The 12,155-nt window shown below is 43.0% G+C and overlaps 1 protein-coding gene across 7 annotated transcripts in view; it reads right to left on the bottom strand.

Annotated features, from left to right (window-relative positions):
• Nrf1 (nuclear respiratory factor 1) overlaps positions 1-12,155 on the bottom strand; it is a 101,949-nt gene that overhangs the window by 36,990 nt on the left and 52,804 nt on the right. For all 7 annotated transcript variants that reach the window (XM_041675514.1, XM_041675517.1, XM_041675515.1 and 4 more), the window contains 2 exons: positions 10,419-10,545; positions 5,287-5,427 (listed from right to left, as the gene is read on the bottom strand). In XM_041675514.1, coding sequence (XP_041531448.1) covers positions 5,287-5,427; positions 10,419-10,545 — 268 coding nt within the window. The remainder of the gene's footprint in view (positions 1-5,286; positions 5,428-10,418; positions 10,546-12,155) is intronic.

Below are 12,155 nucleotides of genomic sequence, written 5' to 3'. Positions count from 1 at the left end.
GCCTACACCATATATTTTTGTTATCTCCTTTTTTTTTCCCTTCGAGACAGGGTTTCCCCGTGTAACAGTCCTAGTTGTCCTGGAACTAGCTCTTATAGAGCAGGCTGTACTCGAACTCACAGGGATTCACCTGCCTCTGCCTCCGGAGTGCTGGGATTAAAGGCGTGTACCACCACTGCCTGGCATTATCTTCTAATTCTAATCTGCCTATCATTCACACACACACACACACACACACACACGCACGCACGCACGCACGCACGCAAGCACGCACGCACGCACGCACGCACGTGCATTCTGGCTATTTGAATTTAGGACCTCATACTTGTGTGACAAGCCCTTATACAATCTCCCTAGCCAGGTGAAGGCCATAAAGGAAGATGTTTTCTTTCTTCCTTTCCTTTCCCTCCTCCATCCTTCCTTCCAGTGGCACTGAAGCATGAGCTAGGGTATGGTGCATGTTAGGCATGTATCTATCATCAAGCTATATCCCTTCTACCTAATTAATTTACAAAGCATGGCATATTACACATTCATACTCTGAAAACTTCAGACAGTAGGAAAACCTCACTGAGTGTGGCAGCATATGTCTGTAAACCAAGTATTTGGGAGTCATAGACAGGAGGACCAGGAGTTCAAAGTCAACCTGCCTGAGTTATAAGACACCCTACCCACAAAAAAGGAAGTCTGCTTTTAATGGAGAGGCAGTTTGGAACTACTGTTTATAACAGTGAATAATACAAAATCTGAGGGTTTAAAACTACAGCTAGCCGGGTGTTGGTGTGCACCTTTAATCCCAGCATTTGGGAGGTTGAGGCAGGCGGATCTATGTGAGTGTGAGTTTGAGGCCAGCCTGGTCTACAGAGTGAGTTCCAGGACAGGCTCCAAAGCTACAGGGAAACCCTGTTTAGGAAAGATAAATAAATAAATAAATCCATCCACAAAGATTCAGACTTAGCTGGCCTGGAGTGTGAACCGCACACTGAGGTTTTAAATCCCCCAGGTGAGTGTGAAGCCATCCTTGAAGACCAAACTAGAACACACTTTAGTCCAGCTGCCCCTTCCTCTCCTTTAAATCGCTTTCTTTACAACACAAAATCTACTGCGCTGACATGCACAATTCACGGACATTTGAGCACTCACCATGTGTAATCTCATCACTATTTCCAGAATTATTTTCATCATCATCCCAAATAGAAACTATGTTAAAACTTTAACTGCATTTGGATTCCCCCGGTCCCTGGTAACCTTTACTTTTTATCTCCACGGCTTTACCTATTGGAGAACACTCACTTTTGTGAGGTCTTATGCTCATTTCCTTTACTTCATGTAACATAATGTTTTCTGCTCTTTGTGTAGGAAAGACCTGACCTGCGTTTCATGGAAACAAACAAAAAACCTTCAAAAAAACCCAGACTGACAATAGACTGACAGTTCTCTAAGGAAAATGAACAGAGTTTGTGAGTGTCTTCCTAATGAAGCAGCTGCAGAGTGGACTATTTCGAAGGCTTTCCTGAAACTCGTGAATTACTGCCCGGTTGCATCACCACTCCCAGGGACTACTTACTAATGCAAGGGAGATGGCCCAGTGAGGATAGAGGAAGACAGCAAGTTCAAGGGGCAGGAGAGCCAAGGGAAAGAGGAGGAGAATGAACCATTGATACTGCAGGCTTTCCAGGGATGAGGAGTTTTCTATAATTCCACCTATAATACACTCTTTACCTCTATCTTTTCAAACAGCTCTCTCAAAAATGTCCAACCTCTACAGTCTAAGAGCCTTTTCGTACTCACCTGGGCACAGGAAACTGTCTCTTTCTCTCCTCTCCCCTGACGCACTACAGAGCTCTGGTTAGCTTAGAACTCACTGTGTAGACCAGGCTATCCTCAAATTAAGAGATCCACTTCCCCGTCTCCCAAGTGCTGGGGTCAAAGGCTGTGTCATTCCCCTCCCCCCAACCACCAAGAAGACTGTTTTAAGTGATAAAAACCCTTCAGGAACAATGTAATTCTCAGGCTCAGAGTGCAGCTGAGAACTAGCAGCACTGGCTAGCATCAGCTGGAGCTAGGCCCCAGGCCTCGTTCCAACCTCAGCAGGCATCTGACAAGATGCAGGGCAATGTCTGAGCATAGACGAAGCCCACTCTCTAGACCCTGGTCTGACTGAATACCTACAACAATTTATTAACACAACACTCCAAGGTCCTGAAAAACAAGGCATACGCAGCAGCACACAACTAGAGTCTCTGCTACCTGGCAGACGGAGGCAGAACTGCTTGAACTCAAAAAGTTCAAGACATTCTGGTTATGGTGGCACATACCTTTAATTCCAACAATTGGGAGGCAGAGGAGAGCTATATAAGGAGGCCATATCTCAAAACAAAACATAAACCAATTTAAGGAAGTCATAAATTACCCACAGAGTCTGAAATCCAGGCCATACTTGTATTTTTTTTTTTTTTGGCTATAGTCATATATGAATTCTGCTTTCTTGCCTATAGTTCTCTCTCTCTCTCTCTCTCTCTCTCTCTCTCTCTCTCTCACACACACACACACACATACACAAAATAAATGAATAATTTAATAGTGTGCCTTCCAACACTTGGTAGTTCTAAAGAAATCCAAGCTGGTAAAAAGAGTTCTTGCCATTTTTTGTTCCAATATAAAGAAGAAAAGTGTTCTTTGGTCAAAACAGAGCAGAAATATTATCAAACTTGCACCCTAAAAAAAAATTCAAGCTTATGATGAAAACAAAAAAAAATTGATTTGTGAGTATAAAAACAACCCATAAGGAAAAAAAAATCACAAAATTAATAATTGGTGTTTATCTATCTACAAAGATAATGAAAATCATTCATGATGTCATCATGCAATAGTAATCACTATAGTTTGAGGTACATTCTTATAAACTTTAGTGCACACACCTGGGCATGTTTTGTATACATGTTTTAGAAAATAAGGTCAACCAACTCTAACTTTGTGTTCTCTGAATTAAAAAAACAAAAGTCTACCCTTTGAAAAGAAGTGAAAAAAACAATAACCTAACCTCTTATAATTAAGTACATGAGAAATGCAGTTTTACAAGTTGCTTGTTATACATCCCAGGTACTACTCTACTCCAAATACAGAGCACTCTTTTTCGTACCTACTAGGTCACTGAACGGTATAGAACAGTCATCTTTGCGTCATGGCATGCCTCCTCCCGTGTAAGCAGTTGGCATTCCTATTATAATTTAACCCACTAGTTAAGTTATATATTCTCAAACTTTCCTAATGTAAACAATGCTGCCACAAACAGTAAACAATCACCCCAGCTTTACTAGAGAGCAAACCACATACCTTTTAAAGATTATTTATATTTTTATTTTCAATTACATGCACGAGCTGTCAGGTCTGCTGGAACTGCAGTTATAGGCAGTTGCAAGCTACCCAACACAGGAGCTGAGAAGCAAATTCAGATTAAATGCTGAGCCATCTGTCCAATCCTGGACACGCACACTTTATTTATTAATTTATTTTTTGGTTTTTCGAGACAGGGTTTCTCTGTGGCTTTGGAGCCTGTCCTGGCACTAGCTCTGTAGAGCAGGCTGGACACGCACACTTTAACCTTCACTCTGCACTGCTCTGTTCATGCCAGCTTACACTCGCAGGGGCAGTACGTAGAAGTACTTTTCCCAAACATGGCTCTTGTCTATCTATTCAGGCTTGGTTTGAAATTAAACACTCTTTCATTACTACTATTAAACGGGAAAGGCTTTTAGATCATTTAAAACTGAGAGATATTTGGCTCAGCTTCAGATGAATGTATATGAGGAAAGGAAAGCAATAAAAGGTAGAGGAAGAAAATGCCAGTTTCTGAATACTTAGAGATTTCCATCCAATTAGGACTGGTCTTTTATCACCCTACTTATTCCTCCTCACACTGTAATTACTGTTTATTTACTGTGGGGGCAGAAGACAACTCTGGAGGTCAGTTCTCTCTGTCCACCATGTGGACTCCCCAGCTCCTTTAGAATGTCGAGTCACCCAGCTATCTGTTATGTTTGTTTCCTGTCGTCGTCTGTAGCGAGAGGCACAGCACACGCAGGCTTATGACAAAGCACCATCTTTCCTTGGCTCTGTCACTGTGCCATGATCTATCTACCGAGCGTGTGGCATGGAATGGAGCACACTGAGGTTCCAATGTTTTCCTTTCAAACAGTAGCTGTTTGCTCTAACTTCTGTGATATTGAATGTTCTTTATGAAAATCAGCATTTAGGCATGTTCATTACCATCAAAACCTTGGACTATTTCAACTAACACATCAAACATGGCAGTAAGGGAGAAAAACCCACGCAGAAAACGGTTCTACACTAGTATCCTACACCAGAGGAAAAGCTGGTTTTACATGTATTTCATGGCTGAGAGAGCAGATTCTTAAAGGTAACCATGCACAATGGAACCAGCAAAAGAATGTAACACCAACTATGAAAACCTAGGAATATGCCTTTCTTTCTAAGCCATTACTGAAATACTCTTTATGTCCACAGAAAGGTCACAGTTCAGGTTTAATATTATTTTCTTTAGACAGGGTCTCAGCTTTCTATTTATAAAATGCAATGTTACCCAAGCTCAGACCTATTCATGGAACCAGCTGACCACGACATTATTGAACTCAGTTTTGTTCCAATAGTCTTAGGTCATTTCCTAAACAGGTACTATTGTTCAGATGGCCTGAGATTTTAGGTGCTGGACATCTGAACTGAACAGCAGTAAAAAAATTAAAGTTATTGCTCTAAAATTGTACATGGAGAAACAGACCAAAACCAAAAGTTAGTGAAAACGTCAAGTGTGGTGGCACATGCCATTAGTCCCAGCACTTGAGACAGCTGCTTTGAATTTGAGGTCAGCAAGGTCTCCATAGCAAGTTCCAGTTCAGTCAGGGCTACATAGAGGGACCCTGACTCAAAAGCCTGTTTGGAGGGTGAAGGTGCAGCCCAGCCTCTTACACTCATCTCCCTTGACACCTGAACTGTCTAAGAGTTTCTAGGTCAAACCATTCCCAAGCAGAAAGCTTCCTTCCCTAGCACAGAGACCCCAGAGAGGGTGGTCAGTAGAAAGGAGGGGGCATGTATGTGCTCGGTCAGGAGGGGCCCCCTGGGACTCTGTCTTCTCCAAGGCTGCCACACATTCTAGTGTATGTCTGTGTGTGACCACACTACCCAAGACAAAGCTAGAAAAGTGAAAAGAGGCCCGCCCATGACTGCATCTCTTGTCTTTGCATCTCCTCCTCACTTCCCGCCCTGTACCTGGGTCATTTTGTCCACAGAGACAGGAATCCCGTCTATGGTGAGAGGTGGCAGCTCTGAATTAACCTCCTGTGGCGCAGGGGCGTGCTCTGCCAGAGCAGACTCCAAGTCTTCCAGGATCATGCTCTTGTACTTTCGCACCTGCAGGGAATTAGGAGCAGAAATAAACAAGATGCTCAACAGCCAGGGAGGGCTGGTGCTAAGCAACAAGAAAGTGGTTGGGCTGGTGTCCCTTAGCCACCACAGAGCCCCAAGAACAAACACTCCTCCAAGTAGAAGGTGAAAATACCCATTGGCCCCAAAGACACCACTGAACAGAATCAAATAAAAAGATGATGAAATTTTAGGTTAACAACAATAGGAAGGAGCCAGTAAAAAAGTTCTATAGAACTTAAAAGTCATGTTTTCTCAATCCACAGAGATCCATCACTTGTTCCAGGTACAATGTAAATAATATTCATTACTCTGCATTTCCCAGGCCAGTTGTACAGGTCACATCAAATATGACAGTTCACTGTCAAAATCGTTTTCCAGATCTGAGAACTTACGTCTCTAAACTCTTAATGTATGTGAAACTGCTGCTATTGTTTGAGAATGCCAGGTACCACATGGACAGGAGATCTAAGTGCTTAAGAGGCTGGACTGAAAAGAATCAGACAAAGCAAGAGATGGATAATACATCTCAGTGCCAAAAGTACCATTACTAGTAAGGCCTGAGGCTAGGGAGCCCCACTGGTCAACCTCTCCTCCCTTCAGGTACTCCCCGGAGACAGTGGTGAACTCCAAAGCCATGTGCCTCACTGCGTGACAGTGCAGTTCTGAATCAGTGTTGTTCCCTGACTCTATTCTTCACCAGTGTAGTGAACGGTTATCTCAAGACAGCAGATCCTCCTGCAGAGACAGTGCAGAGAGCAAGAAGAAGAGGCATGCTGGCTAACGGTGGTGCACACCTTTAATCCCAGCACTTGGGAGGCAGAGGCAGGTGAGTTTGAGGCCAGCCCGGTCTACAGAGCGAGTTCCAGACAGCTAGGGCTACACAGAGAAACCAAGAAACCCTGCCTCAAAAAACAAAACAAAAACCAAAACACACACACATACACACCAAAAAAATTATAACCCAACTAATTCAGTTTTATAGTAAAACAAAAAAGTTTCAAATGCATCATCAGTATGTTTATTATGGCATATGCACTGGCAATATATAGGCTTCTAATCCAAAAGGGGATTGGGGCATGGAATAAAGTCTGACTCTTCCAAGTCTGGACTTTTTAAATTTAGTGTATCAAGTTGAATTTATGCGTGCAGGCCCATAGGAGGAATGAAAATGGTATAAAAACACCTTTGATTGTGCTGGCAATACCTGGCATTCGAAGATGAGAAAATACTGGGTTATTATTATTATTACATTAGTCAGTATCAAATAGTTTCAGTCTTTTGGGTGGGGGAGGTTGAGATAGGATTTCTCTGTGTAGCCCTGGCTATCCTCGAACTCCCTCTGTAGACCAGGCTGGCCTTGAACTCACAGGGATCCACTTGCCTTTGCCTCCCAAGTGCTGGGATTAAAGACGTGCGCCATCACTGCCTGCTAATTTCAGCCAATTTTATGGATCAGGAAAAGCCATATTCTGGTATTTTGCTAAACTTAACAATGCTGTATAATTCCTTGACAATGCTCATTTAAAAATGCCAATGGAGTATGTTTTAGAGTAATTTGCAACAAAGCAATTCCAGGTGAACACAGCCCTCCCATCTAAGCTTGCTTGGTAAAGTAGATTTCTGAGAATCATAAAGCTGGTATTTCAATTCCGTCTGATCGCTCAATTCTGAGATGTATCCCCACCCCTACTTACAAACCTCATCTTCCAGTCCTCTAAAATCTCAGTGCACCTAAAACTGCGGGCCAGCCTCCTCACTAGTTTTTGCTTCTAGCAAGTTCTTTTCTGCTTCTTATCCAAATATTGTCCATTTTTCAAAGTCCAACTCAATTTCCACATTTGTTCTGAAAGAACTTCTCAAGTGTTCCTGTCTTTACCTTCCAGCTTTAAATTTCTGGTCTCAAATAATTATGTGTCATTTATAGTATTGTTCCCAGAATACAGTGTGCACAATGACTACATGATCTGTTGAGCAGTCTTTTTTAACACGTATCATGAAATATTTCATGTATTCAGATACACAGGAAGGTACATTACCACATATTCTCATGAATACCAGGGGTGGAAGGTTAGGTTTAGGGTGTTTACACAAATCATTACAGTTTTGTACAGATTTACTGTTGAAAATTTAGAAACTGGCCGTTAGTCAGGTTGCAAATAAACAACCTTGAAGAATACACTGTGATTCTTCTGTATTTCTGAAGAACTCTGGACAGGAGTAGTCTTTGGAAAGTTCTATAGAGATCTTTTTAAAACTGTACACAGAAGCACTGAGACTGCAAGTATCTGGGGTGTGACTGAGAGCTGCCCGAGCACGGAGCAGGCCTCACACTGGACTCTGGATGACCAGGAGCCTGCTCCAGCTCCCCCACCAACTCGTTTGTTTTACAGCAAGATTTTGTATTCATTTTCTCCTGCCTCTCTATATGCACGTGCTACGGCACTGTGTGTGAAGGTCAGAGGACAGCATGTAGAAATGGACTTCCCCCTCCACCATGTGGATTCCAGGTACTGAACTCAAGTCATTGGGCTTGTCAGCAAGAGCCTTTATCCACGGAGCTGTATCAGTAGCACAGATATCTGGTGTCAAGACTTGAAAATTAAAGCACTTATATGTGAGTGTGGGTCCACACACAGATCAGGACTCAGCAGTCTCAGTCTCTTATCTCTCTGCAGGAGCAGTGGGATCACAGACGCAGGCTACCACACACACCCAGCTTGAATTCTGAGGATTCAAATAAGGCCCCCAGGCTTGCATGCTAAAGTGATTCACCAAAGGAGCAATTTCCCCAGCTATACTTTTAAAACATTTTTCTACATTTTATAAGTGAAACCACTTTCTAAAACCTACATAACCAAATGAAGGACACAGTCCACTTATCTATCAGGAAGAGGAAGGAAATAAAGGTAGGCAGCTGGTGATCATTCCAGAGCTACCTCGGCCCTTTCTGATTGAGTGGCTTGTCTTCAGTGGGCTCAGCTAAATGCTCCAGGCGCCTGGCTCTGACTAAAGAGTTCTACCTTCAGAAGCCCTGGAGTTCTTGGGAAGTTTTTACTATGTTATTCAAGAAAATATTTTAGGCTATTTCTAAAAAGCTCAAGAAAGTCCATGGTCCACACAGAGCCAGCTGCCCTCAAAGCACAGTCCCAGCAATTCAGCCGCATCACCGCCTAGGCCCAGCTCTCACACCACTCCCCTTTAGGAGTTTATGTCGGCAGACAGATTCACATCTGTTCCTAGGGAAGAAGGAACTCTTGTACTCATTGTACACACATCGAGGGAAAATGCAAGTGGAAAATATTTCCTTCCTTCCTTGCTTAAATTAGGGGGTGTGGAAAGATGGCTCAGTGGTTAAGAATGATGACCTGTGTTCAACCTCCAGCACCCACATCACATGGTGGCTTACAACTATCTGTAACTCTAGTGCCAGGAGACCTCATGCCTTCATTGGGCCTCCAAGAGCACACATGCACGAGGCATGCACTTACAAGCCACACACACACAAACACACACAAAACAAAAACAACAACAAAACGCAAGAGTAAAATTATGTAGACCAAGCTGGCCTTGAACCCACAAAGATCTATCTGCCTCTCCTGCTGGGAATAAAGGCATGCGTCACCATGCCCAACTAAACCAACTTTTTTGAAAAAAGCAAAAGATATTTTTAAAAGATATACCCAAATATGTGATTAATAATATGCTTCCAGTTTAACTCATAAAATCATTATCCTGGAATCATCTAGTGTTTTGTTTCAGATATGAATAAAAACTTTCACATTTTTTTTAAAAAAGTGGTATCTAATTTAGCTCAAGATGGCCTTGAACTCAATTTGTAGCCAAGAACGAATGACCTTGAATACCTGGCCCTCTTGTTTCCACACCTCCTGGATGTGAGACTACTTGTACCATGGCAGCGGGTAAAGTGCTTAGGATGGAATCCAAGACCTCACGCATATTGGGCAAGGGCTCTCCCAACTGGGCTACCTCCTCAGTCCTGTACTGGTTTCATAACAAATCAAATACTGTCCTTTTGTTCACTGCTCCTGGTGGGGTACAATACCTTGAGTTAGCAATGAGAAACAGCAATGAACATTTTTTTAAAAAATCATCATTCTATGTGCACAAGGCATAAAACAGCTCTGGTCAAGTCAAGCATCAAACTACATTCAAGGTTCTACCATCTGCTCTGTTCTTGATTGACAAATGAATGCAAGCAATAAGGTATCTTTCCGACTATCGCCAAGGTGCTGATCTTTTTGGTTTCAACCTGCACAAAGTTGTGGGAAATATTATTTTATTTATATTTGTTTAACTCTGGGAAGCTGTGGTACTTTGCCTGTCTTGAACAACTGACGGTCTGAACAGCCAATAGTGAGGCAGGAGAAAGGACAGACGGGGCTAGCAGGCAGAAAGAATATATAGAAGAAAACTGGAAAGGGACTCTGAGTAGTGGCCCAAGGAGGAGGATATCAGGGGCCAGTTACCCAGCAATTCACAGAGTAAGAGTTACGGTAGTAAGAAAACGGGAGGCCGGGCGGTGGTGGCGCACGCCTTTAATCCCAGCACTCCGGAGGCAGAGATAGGCGAATCTTTGTGAGTTTGAGGCCAGCCTGGTCTACAAGAGCTAGTTCCAGGACAGGCTCCAAAGCTACAGAGAAACCCTGTCTTGAAAAACCAACAAAGAAAGAAAAAAGCAAAGCAGGCAAGAAACAAGGCAAGCTAAGGCCGGACGTTTATAAATAAGAATAAGATTCCGGGTGTGATTCATTTGGGCGCTGGATGGTGGGCTCCCAAATCAGTCCAAAGAGCACAATATCATATTACTACATAAAGTAGTTTGAAAACCAGTCGCCACTTTCCATCCCTAGAGAGGTGGAAGAAAATACTGAGCACTGAACTGGAAAGAGGAATAAAAAGAGAAAAATCTACACCAAGCAAAGGGCTTCTGGGAACACAGCTGAGATCTGACTTACCACGTTCTCCAGAGGCGCTGCTCCAAACACCTTGAAGACCGGGTTGGGTTTGGAGGGCGAGATACAGAGAACGATAGCCTGCTGCCCCACTCGCGTGGTATATTCATCTAACGTGGCTCTCAGCTTCCTGAAGAGAACACAAACAAAAGGTTACAGGATGATAGAAAATACCGTGATGGAACAGACTAAACTTGCTATGATTTGAGACAATTCTGATCAAATATGTTATGAAATTTGAGAAAGGAAAGGAGAGTGAAGTACGGAATTCTGTCAGAGAAACTGTACATACTCTCTTAACCTACCACATACGGATGTACTGGGTTTATGCCTCAGGACACAGACATGACAACTTTTATTGCAGTAAGTTACATCTTTTTTCTTTTCTTTTCTTTTTTTAAGACAGGATTTCTCTACAGCTTTGGTGCCTATCTTGGAACTCCCTCTGCAGAACAGGTTGGCCTCAAACTCACAGAGATCTGCCTGCCTCTGCTGGGATTAAAGGCCTGCACCACCACCACCTGGCCCATCTTTTTTTCTTGAGGCAAGGTCTCTACATAGCTCTGGTTGTCCTAGAACTCGATATGCAGACCAGGCTGGCCTCAAACTCAGAGATCTGCCTGCCTCTACCTACCAAGTACCCCAATCAAAGGTATAACCAATACACCCAGCTAAGCTTCAACACCAATTTATTTACAATTTGAAGTATGACCGCTGAGATGTCACTCACAGACTTATTTTGTTATCTCTATAATTAATAAAGGTGGTCCAAATGACAATTTTTTATTGATACAGTCATTATCCATTTTACACTGATATATTTTATCCAAAGAAACTCCTGATCCTCTGCCTCCATCCTCCAGGTCAGGTTTGCAAGTGGGCACCACACTGCCTAGCCACAGCTTTATATTTTATTGTGACATAGACACACTGTCCTAGTTAGCTTTACTGTCAACGTGACACAGCCTAGAGTCACCTAGAAGGGAGTCTCATTGAGTTCAGACTGGCTTATGGGCAAGTCTGTTAACTGAGGACCCAGTTCTTATGGCAGCACTATTCCCTGGACAGGTGGTCCTGGACTGTGTTAGAAAGCACTTAGAGCCGGGCAGTGGTGGTCCACGCCTTTAATCCCAGCACTCGGGAGGCAGAGGCAGGCGGATCTTTGTGAGTTCAAGGCCAGTCTGGTCTAGAGCTAGTTCCAGGACAGGTTCCAAAGCTACAGAGAAACCCTATCTCGAAAAACCAAAAAAAAAAAAAAAAAAAAAAAAAGAAAGCACTTAAAGTACAAGTGGTGTGGTGGTGCACACTTTTAATCCCAGGACATGGGAAACCAAGGCAGGCATCCTCGTGAATTCAAGGCCAACCTGGCCTACTTGGTGGCTTCCCACATAGCAAAGAACAATAAAAATAAAAACAAATACCAACAATACAAAACAAAGCCTATAAAGCCTGTAAGGAAGCAAGCTGGCAGTATTTCTGGTTTCTACAACAAGTTCCTGCTCTGACTTCCCTCACTGATGAACTGCGACCCTCCATTGCTTGTCATCAGAGTACTTACTACCGCTACAGAAAAGAAACTAGAACACAAACCCACAGTGCTTTCCACATGAGGATGAAATGAAAATCCCTGCAGTTCCCCACTATTTGTGGGGTCTGCTCCAAAGCAGATACCACTGGATACCTACCTGTAAGTTGAGATAGAATCAAACCCTTTGCATATTGTGTTTTTATCCTGTACAT

The sequence above is a fragment of the Microtus oregoni genome, unplaced genomic scaffold, assembly GCF_018167655.1.
Source record: "Microtus oregoni isolate MIOR12 unplaced genomic scaffold, Mior012 000026F_ref0000081, whole genome shotgun sequence".
Lineage (NCBI taxonomy): Eukaryota > Metazoa > Chordata > Mammalia > Rodentia > Cricetidae > Microtus > Microtus oregoni.
This window is presented reverse-complemented; position numbering and strand designations above follow the sequence as displayed.